The 10,050-nt window shown below is 47.1% G+C and overlaps 1 protein-coding gene across 1 annotated transcript in view; it reads left to right on the top strand.

Annotated features, from left to right (window-relative positions):
• Positions 1–685: 685 nt before the first annotated feature.
• Positions 686–10,050, top strand: part of MYO10 (myosin X) — a gene marked incomplete at its 5' end in the record, with an annotated part of 202,547 nt that continues 193,182 nt past the window's right edge. The window contains 3 exons of the mRNA XM_081089677.1: positions 686–731; positions 1,210–1,328; positions 1,472–1,534. Coding sequence (XP_080945803.1) covers positions 686–731; positions 1,210–1,328; positions 1,472–1,534 — 228 coding nt within the window. The remainder of the gene's footprint in view (positions 732–1,209; positions 1,329–1,471; positions 1,535–10,050) is intronic.

Raw genomic sequence — 10,050 nt, 5'->3', positions numbered from 1 at the left:
CTGCTAGGAACCAATAGGCGATCCCTGCTGTGCCAGGTATATGACTCACCATGCAGTCTGACAACACCAGAACTGGTTTATATTCGGTTCAAAGAGTCCAACGATCAGGCGCTTGGATGTCGTGGCATTTTAAAATCGTTACAAAAGTTTCTAAACCTCTAAAGTTCTGCATTTCTCTACCTGTGACAGACAGGCTTCAGTGTGCAGATCTGCACAGGTCCAGGTGCCACCCTCTGAGGTCCTGTTAGAAACGCAGATGGTCAGCGCTCACCCACTGAACTCCAACCTGCATTTTAACAAATTTTCCAAGTGAGTCCTGTGCACGCTAAAGTTTGAGGACCTGCCATAGAGGAAACCAGGACTCTGTCCGTACCTGGTGGGTTTGATCCTTCATCCACCCGATTTCTTATCTCTGTTTCCTTTAGGTCCCAGGACAAGGTTACGTTTTTTAAAGGTGCAATTGGCCACGCCCTCTTCCAGTTTACAAAACTGCTCCCCCCCCCCCCCCCCCCGCGGCTAGGAAAACGTCTGTTCGCCTGACCGCAGGAGAGAAACTCAAGACGGGAAAGCAGCTTCCAGAAATTCTGATGAGCCTCAGTTCACCGCTTTGATCTGACCCAACAGCCGGGGCTGCTCCGCGGACCGCGCTTCCTTCCCGGGGTCGCTCCTCTGCCGAGCTGCATTAATGAGATCCGTGTTGAGCGGGTTCCAGGGTCTGCCGGAGATCAAAGGCACAAAAGAATCTCTCAACCCCTCCTCCCCGGTGACTATTTGGTTTCTATCACCAGAGCGAAGAGTCAACTCCCCCAGCCTTTAGGTGGGGAGGCGGGGAGCAGCCCGGGCGCGGAGTGGGCGGGGCCTGGGTGGTAGGTGGGGCGGGGCGCGCCGCCGGGCTGCTCGGGACCCTGCGGAAGCGCGGGGCGGGGTTGGCTCCGGGCTGGGCTCCTGGAGGGGGGCGGGGCGACGCGGGCGAGTGGGCGTGGCCTGGCGAGCGGATCGGGGCGGGGCGTGTGCTCCCATCGGCAAGTCCCAGAGCCTCGCTGAGCCGGCTGAGCCGCGGCGCCCGAATACTTACCGCGGCGGCGCTCGCACGGGGAGAACGACTCCGGGCTCGCCCTGTGGCCGCTGTCCCGGTGCCGGCGCCCAGTGCCTCGGGCCCCAGCTCAGAGGGAGGGGGAGCGCTCCCCAGCCCCCCGCCGCTCTCCCTAGCCCCGGGGAAGAATGTGCCACCAGCTGTTCTCCGCTCGCGTGCGCTGCGCCCAGAAGTGAAGAACTTGGAGGAAGAGGAGACAAAGGCTGCGCTGGGGACGGAGGAGTTCGAGAATTGGGTCCGGGCAAACAAAAGGTGCGAAAGGCGAGCCGGGGTCAGGCGATGGCCACGGGAGAGCCCCTAGGGCTCGAGTTCCTGGGAGTCGCGCCGTGACATGCATGGTTCCTTCCCCGGACCTTCCGCTCGGCTGACTTCTTCGAGCTGGACACCCGACTCGGGCAAGTCGGGGAACGCACTGGAACAATGGACAACTTCTTCCCCGAGGTGAGTGCGCTCGCCGCCCCGCGCGGGCTCCCTTCCTGCCCGGACCTGGCCTCGGTGCCCCGGAGGAGGGGTCTGCCCACCGCGCCGGGCGCCCGCCCGGTACCTTTCCCTAAACCGTGGAGGGCGAAACTTCCCGTGAATCGCCTGAAATCACCCCCTCACCCCCCGGGGGAGCCTCGGGATGAGTAAGCCGAGGCAGGTTTTGCTTGGCCCCGCGCTTCCCCTTTGCCCCGGGAGTAGGGAAGGTGAGCTTCCTTCTGCGTGGGTAGCCGGCTCACCGGTGTCCCCGCGGCGGGCGCCCGGGCCTGGCCAGGACTTCTGCTTGCCCGACTACCTGGGTGCAGGAAGCCCAGTAAAATGTTCCACCGGGACGTGCCTTTCTCCAAGAAAGGTCTGGTATTTCCTTTGCAAAACGAGCCGGCTTCCTGTGCGAGGGGTGCGCACACTTCCAGGGGAGCCGGCTGTGATGGAGTGTGAGCGGGAAAGGCGCGTTTAATCACTCGCCGTGTTCTCTGCCCGCTGGACCTTTGGTGTGGGACCTGTAGTTCTCCCCGAGAAGCGCTCAGTAGGGTTTGAGATCCTTCCAGATGCTGAGATCAAAAGATCAGGTATCTGTGCGGACTGCCCTGGGCAGATTTTGAATTTGAATGTAAAGAAAATCGTTTAGGGCAAACAATGGCTATTTAAACAGGTTAAACCGATGCCCCTTTTAGGTTCCTTGAGGGCGGACACCACAGTGACTTGAAATCCTTGACTGGAGAACCCTCTCCCCTTTCTCTCTCCCTGGGGTCCAGAGTTACTGTAGTTTCCTGGCTCCCTTCCCTTTCTTGGTTGTGTTTATTTAATGAGTTCTGTTTAAGTTTGAGGTTTGAAGTGGCTCAACGTAAACTTAGTTGACTTCAGGGAGTCAGATGTGACTTTCATTGAGAGCCCGGGGGTGTTTTGTGAAGCCAGGACAGTTTTGGAATGTTCCTGCCCATTAGATTGGTGAGGGGTTGCATCTGTGTTCCCCAACTTGCTTTTTCAGACTTAATTGGATATAATATTTCAAGTCATTCTGCTTTCGGGATGCCCACTTAAACAACTATTTATAATGGCCAAAGTGATAAGTGTATTCCTGTGCAATAGTAATACCCAGTTTTTTTCATAGTGGCATCTCACATGTGATACCCATATTCTCTGTGAGATGTGGGCTGGAAAGGAATTACTCATCCATTAATATGTATTTTTACCTGTTTTTAAAGAATGAAATCTGTAAATGTGAGGCTGTAGCATTTTCTAATCCCTAGAACTTCATGCCTGCAAGAAGGCACGAGAACTTTTTGCAGGATTGCAGATTAAGCCATGATGAAAGACCAGTGGGCTTTTATCTGTTGGAAAACCTAGGCTGTGCCTGCAGGACACTAATTCTTAACTTTTATTGGCTTTATTTTGCTTTTGTGTGTTCTGGGTCCCTTAAGAGATAGGATGGGACATAGAATTTGTGTTGAGTTTTTTGGGATCCTGGTCTCCAGGAAGCCTGTCTGGACCACAGGGGGTCTGTGGCTTCCCCTTGGGAAGAACTCTGCCCCCTAGTGCAAGTGGGGGGAACTTCAGGATAACGTGGGACAGATGCCTCTCACATTTTCTGGTTGAAAAACTTTTTCCTTACACTATACCTTGGTTCAGTATAAGGTAACCTGGTTGTTGGATTTCATTTCAATGATATAATAGTGAAGTTGTCTTTTAGTGATCATTCATTCCCTTCATTTCCTAGTCGAAGCATTTTAAGTCAAAGATTAAGTCACTTGCCCAAGGATGAAGAGCTTGTTGTAGAATCCAGAGCCTTTCCCCTCTGTTGCTGGTGGAAATGTTCATTTTGAGGATACTTTCATTTATTTGAAATTATATTTTTAATTTGGTGGTGTATTTCTAATCGACCTTTAACGTTCTGCCCCTGAGGTGGAGGCCAGCAGGGCCAATGAGGGTGGCCACACATTGCTGTATTAATTGAAAACAAACTCCTAACGTAGTCTCTCTGTTTAGTGTTTAATAACAGAGCCTCCTTTTGTTAAACTGTCCAGTGAAGAAAATCTTGCTATGTCTTGTGAGAGTAGAAACAATAAGTGTGGAAGTGATATATCCAAGGACAGCAAACTTGGAGGGCCTCCGTATCACTAAGTGGTGTCCTGTTCTTTGGTAATTTTTCCCATTGCGATTTGGGCATAATGACTTGTTGCTTGTCGGACAACAATTTGAAGCTAATGCTAACGGTTGAGAACAAAACGTTGAAGGAAATGTTATATGTATTAGCTTCATGTATGACTGGCCAAAGAATAAGGAAATAGGAGTTACCTGGGACTTGCAGCTGTTACTCAGAGCAGGGACAGGGTTTCTCAAACTGGGTGCCAGTGTCATTTTGGGCCGGTTCATTCTTTGTTTTAGGGGGACTGTTCTGTGCCATGTAGGGTGTTGAGCAGCATCCCTGGCCTCTAGATGCTAGTAGAGCCCCCAAGTTGTGACAACTAAAATGTCTGCGGACATTGCCAGATGAGCTATGGGGAGCAAAATCACCGCCACTTGAGAACCACTGAGCTGTACCCACAAAGCAGTTGCCTCGTGGAATGAGTTCTCGTGCGTGTTGCATGCACAGCCCTCTTGCCTTGGAGTTTCTGCTGTAGGTAGCAGCAGACACCTATCTTCCTGCCGGCCAGCTCAGCGGGACACTTGTGAGGCTCGCACCCCTCAGCTGATGGCTACTGACTTCAAAGTGTACCCCGGGGATTGGAGACACTGAGCACCCCACACTCCCTAATAGCGTTTGTTTCTTCATGGACTGCCTTTAGATATTTATGGCTACTCTCAAGTAAATTGTGTGCACACTTCTGGGAAAACCAGGTGTGTTTTCTTTAGCATTTGGAGGTAAGTTGTTAAAAAGCTTACTTTAGGCAGCAACTAGGTTTTGCTATGTCTGTAACCAAAGCAATTAAAAAAAATAGCAGAAAAGTCTCAACCAGCACAGTGGCCAGACTACTGTGCAAATGTGTTGTTGATATTTTGAAGTGGACGCTGTTTCCATGTCCCCAGGGCCAAGTACAGCGCTGAGAACACTGGAGGGCCAGTAGCACCTACCAGTTGAACTCATACATGAGCTTGACTTTTCTGTTTTCCATTCTAGGAATAGGAGTGGCACCATGGCTGTTCAAGCAAAAGCTCTTTTGAGGATTATTAATGGGACATACAAACGCTTTGGTTTTTCAGAACAAATATGTAAAATGTACACAAATATACTGAGACATCCAGATACAGGAAGCAGGTATGAATGTTTTCAGGGATAAATTGTTAGGTACAACTAGAATGTTTTCCACTATTTCTTACAGCCTGGTTCACTCCAGGTTGGAACAAACTCAACTCGCAGGAGGTTCAGTGGAAACGCCTTTTTCCTCCTGAGCACTCAGTTTGGGTTTGGTTGTTACTGGGGTTGTTTAATGAGCTTTTTAGGTGCTAAGAGTGTTTGAGCCTATTTTTTCATAGCATTTTATTTTGTTTGGTTTTAGAGCTTATTGATATTCCTTGTTTTGGTTAAAAAAAAAATGAAGACTGTTATTTTTGGCAGCTCCTTCCCTCCCCTCAAATCACCTTTCCCAGGCAAAAGGGAAGTGCTGAGGACTGCCTTGCCTCACCAAATCCTGAAGCCCACCCTTTTGACGACTGTATAATAGAGTCAGAGCATGCGCCTTTTCTCAGCGTGGAGTTACAGTGTCTTGCCTTTTTTGTGCACCCTCAATGATTTCTATTGTCAAGTACATTTTTTGGCCCCTGTCACATTGGGAACAGCAAAGCCCCGGGAGCAGCTGCGAGCAAGACAGTTGTTGCCAGCAGGGAGCCCTGATCTCCCTGGCCAGGGCTGCAGGAAGGGCTGCTCCCCGCCTATCATGTGGCCTCTACAAAATCAGGCACAAACCAGCCTGGGCAGGGCCTTCATATCAACCAGAGCGCTGAAGGGAGCAAGCAGAGTGTTTGCTTTTCCAGCTCTGCTGGCTTTAAGTGGGGTCACCTGTAAGGACACGAGCCTGGGAGGTGCTCTTCTGTTGAGATTTGTAGGCGAGGCTACCTTTTGGTTAATGGGTTTTCAAAATTTTGCTTTCAGGGTAATTGCTACGTAACATTTTCATGTCATTAATTTGCAGGAAACATTTCAAGAATGAGTAACCCGTGAGGTCTAGATTAATCTTGGCAAGACTTCCTCATGCCAAAAGGCCCCTGGGCGGAGGGAAAAGCACCCCATCCCAAAGGGAAAAAAGATGTGGCCTCTGGGAGCCCCCTTATCCCTCCCCCCTGTGGGAGCTTGGCCAGGTTACCTGACCTTCCTGGCCTTGATTTCTCTGGTCTGTAAGTGGGCATAATCGTGTTGACCTTGCATGGAATTCAAGATAAGATTTACATCTCTTGGCACGGGGTAGGTGGGTGAGTAATAATAAGAGTTTAGTTATTGTGACTGAGACATGAAGCACGGCGGCTGTCGGTGGCGAGTGAATCCCAGCACTCACGGGCGCAGGGGAAGCTCGGCCTTAGAGCTTTCCCAGGTATGTTTCTGGTGCTGGATTGCATTTGTTCATGTGCTCCCTTTCAGCCTGTACACTCTGCACAACACAGAGTGTGCATGTCCAGAATTCTGTCTTAAAGCGTCTCTGGATTGCTTACAAAATCAAGTTCACGTTTCCAAGTCTGGTTGTCCAGGCCTTTCTGACCTTGCAATTGTCTTCATTCATCCCCGCCTGCATTGGGCTCCAGGGCCTCCCTTACCAGCCCTGCCCGCACCTCTGTGCAGGCCACCCTCGCTGCCGATCAGATGGCCTGCCTGCCCAGCTCCCTTTTGAAACCGCCTCTGACAGGTCGAGTTCACCTGACCCCTACCTCTCTTTCCTCTGAACTTGGCTCTGCCTTTCCGTCCTGGTCATCTTAGGAATTTACTCCTGTCCTCAGAGGCTTTACATACCTTCCCCCACCCCCCCCCCCTCAAGTGAGTAAACAGCCTTGAGAGGTTCAGTATCCCATTTACAGATTGTATCACCTCGTTTGCACTGGAAGGTCCTTAAGGATGGGATTCTAGCCTTGGATAGCCTCTACTTTCCCCTCAAGTGCAGATTTTTTTTTTTTTTTATGATGGGAGCGGAGATGCTCATAATCTTTTTTATTAATTACCAAGCTTTTTACAATTCTTTGAAGACAATGATAAATAAGGCTAACGTTTACTGAGTGCTCTCTATGTGCCCCCGCAAGTTCCTGAGCACTTTACGTTCATTACCTCATTTAATCCGTTTAGCAACTGTTTGCGTAAGGAAAGTGAGGCACTGAGAGGTTAAGTCATTGACCCAGTGTCACACAGCTAGAAAATGACAGCCCGGATTTGAACCCAGACAAGCCGTCTTCAGAGCCTCTGTTCTTCACAGCCTGGCCATGCTCTTCTCTCCTGTTGGTGTCCTTAGCCAAAGTGCCATATACAGTAGGCACTTAGTAAGTGATTTTTGAGTTGAAAACAGCATGGGAGTTTGGGAAAACAAGTGCTCCACACCCCAGAAACATTGCAAACGCAGCAGGAAATTGTGAATCAGCTTTTGAACATGCCACTAATTTTTATTTGGTTTGTTTCTGACTTAGGAAAGACAAGTATCTTCTGTTTCTTTGTAAAATGTGACTTCTAAAGCCGCTGGCCCCAACCTCCTGAGGATGGTAGGGGGATTGTAAAAGAAGGCGTTTAGAAAACTGGGTTTTTAAGAAGTGTTTATTTTATTAAAAGAAAGGGTTGGAAGACTATAATTTTTCTCCCCAATTCTACTGCTCGGTTTTTGGAGTAGTCCTCCTTTAGATTTTCTGATGGAATCTCCTCTTTCGAGTACAGATTCCGCTCCTTTCCCAGAGTTTCTGCATATAGTTGTGCTCTACTTGTTAGCTTGTGAACGCTTGTGGGGTGATCATGACAGCAGAGAGCAACGTTGCTCAAGGAGCCTTCCTTGAATAACATTTTTTGCTTCTTTCGCTCTGAGGGCTTTTCAGAAAATGTGTCCACCAGGCCAGAGAAACTTAAATCTATTTTGAATGTCCATATTTGAGAAGATTCACTAATTTTATTGTAATCATGATGTTCACAATACTTTGTGTATTATTGATAGTAGTGCCAAAGTAGAAAACCTTTCTTGAGTCATTGTGGTTCTTAGATTTGTTTTTGTATTAATTTCAGTTTGGAGAAGGCTGGGCATTAGTTACTGGCATTGTCAACAGAACTCATATAGCCATATTTAGATTTAAAAAGGAATAGGATTGCATATGATAAGTTATGGATATTACAGGATTTACACAATTTTGAAATTTTATTTTGTCACTGTCATTGTGAATCTCACCATTTAAAAAAAAATTGATTTCAGAGAGGAAGGGAGAGGGAGAGATAGAAACATCAATGATGAGAAAGAATCATTGATTGACTGCCTTCTACCCATCCCCTACTGGGGACCGAGCCCTCAACCCAGGAAGCAAACCGTGACCTCCTGGTTCATAGGTTGGGACTCAACCACTGAGCCATACCATTTCTTAAAACGATCTTTAGGTCCATTAAATATTTCTTAAGTTGTTTTTCAAAGTTTTCAATGCTATGCATATTATAAAGAAAACTGAACAGAGAAGTTAATTCATTAAAAGTCTGTTTTCAGATGAGACTATTCCTTAATGCACCTTGGCCATGAAATAGTGTACATAAAAATGATTGGGGATATGTGTGTGTAAATTTTTTCCCTTTCTAGTCATAAAAATATTTTTATTTCCTTAATCTGATTTTTAAGTATTGTCTTGAATTATCAGTTTTGTTGCATGTTTCACAATTGTTCCTTTTGGATTGAGGAAATTTTTCTCTAAACACGTTTTTAAAATGAAATGGCTAAATTCATTCTGTTTGGGGTTGGGGGAAACTTTTGCTAATATTGTCAGTGGAAAATAATAATAGTTCATATCAAATTACTGCCACTTACTACAAGTTTGAAATTAATAATATTTTTTACCCAAGACCACGATTAGCTCTTTGAGGAACTGCTGTTAACTTTTTTGTGTGTGCCTTTGTTATGTACAGGGTACTCTAAAGCCTACAGCCGAAGGCAGGGGGCCTAGGTGTCCGGCTCTAAGAGTGGCCCTGCCCATTTCTCCTGGGCATGAATCATTTCTATGACCATTTTAGGTTGTTTCTAGTTGTTTGCTTTTATAGAAGGCATCACACAAACATTCTTGTTCCTGTATCATTGCATGCTTGTTTGATTATTTCATCGAAGTGGAGATGTTTCATCAAAGGGTTTGGCACATTTTTACTTATCATTTGGCGCAAAAAGTTTTATGAGATGTGCCAGTGCAGCTTACTGCAGGCACAGCCGAGTCACAGTCATGATGTACTTATGATAAGAGGGATTTTGTAACTTCTTGTTAGTGACATGCATTGCTGAACAGAGGATATTAACGTTGAGTACTCGATTTCCGTGGCCACTGTCAGGTTCTTCTTTAAGTCTGGGTGGAGGAGAGAGGAATTCTTCTCAGTTAATAGCAGGGCTGGTAATTCATGTATGGCCCCCCAAAAACCCCAGTGTGGTTGCTAATGTTCATTTAAGACCAAGGCACACTCAAGGGATGCAGCCTTGGGCTGCATGGGGAACCATTGACCGTTTGTTTAGGGCAGCGGTTCTCAACCTGTGTGTCGCCAACCTGTGGGTCGTGACCCCTTTGGGGGTTGAATGACCCTTTCTCAGGGGTCGCCTAAGACCATCAGAAAACACATGTATAATTACATATTGTTTTTGTGATTAATCACTATGCTTTAATTATGTTCAATTTGTAACAATGAAAATACATACTGCATCTCAGATATTTACATTACAATTCATAGCAGTAGCAAAATTACAGTTATGAAGTAGCAGTGAAAATAATTTTATGGTTGGGGGTCACCACAACATGAAGAACTGTATTAAAGGGTCGCGGCATTAGGAAGGTTGAGAACCACTGGTTTAGGGTATTGTTCGTATGGGTTTTTCTTTTACTTCTCATTCCTTTGCATTGTAAGTATCCTTGGGAGTTAACCCTGGGCCACAACAATTATGGTGTGGTTGTTTTAATTGTAGGGATTTGGGTGACATGCAGCACTGGTCTGTGTGTGTGTGTGTATGTTTGACTTGAAGGCTTATTATTCTTACTAATTACCCCCGGGAAGTCTTTCCATGAACTTTGAAATAAAGTGTTGAGTGCTAGGTGCAAATAGCACTGCATCTTCTACGATGTTGTCATTTCATGCAGCCTTGCCTCTGTTTATTTCCTCCCCCATTTTGTTCTTTTAATAATTGGGCTCAGGGCCAGGGTATTCAGCCCTCCGGTAGTTTTCAGCCTCAGATTTGCAGATGTGGGTAAGTGTGCCCTCTTTCTCGGCCTTCTCAACCTCGTCACTGTTGACATTTTCAGCCATTGCACATGTCCCCTGGGGAGGGAGGGGGCGCAAAGTGGCTCCAGTT

This window comes from Myotis nattereri (assembly GCF_964212035.1).
Source record: "Myotis nattereri genome assembly, chromosome: 4".
Classification (NCBI taxonomy): domain Eukaryota; kingdom Metazoa; phylum Chordata; class Mammalia; order Chiroptera; family Vespertilionidae; genus Myotis; species Myotis nattereri.
The sequence above is the reverse complement of the archived record's forward strand: the minus strand, read 5'-3'. Positions and strand labels throughout refer to the sequence as shown.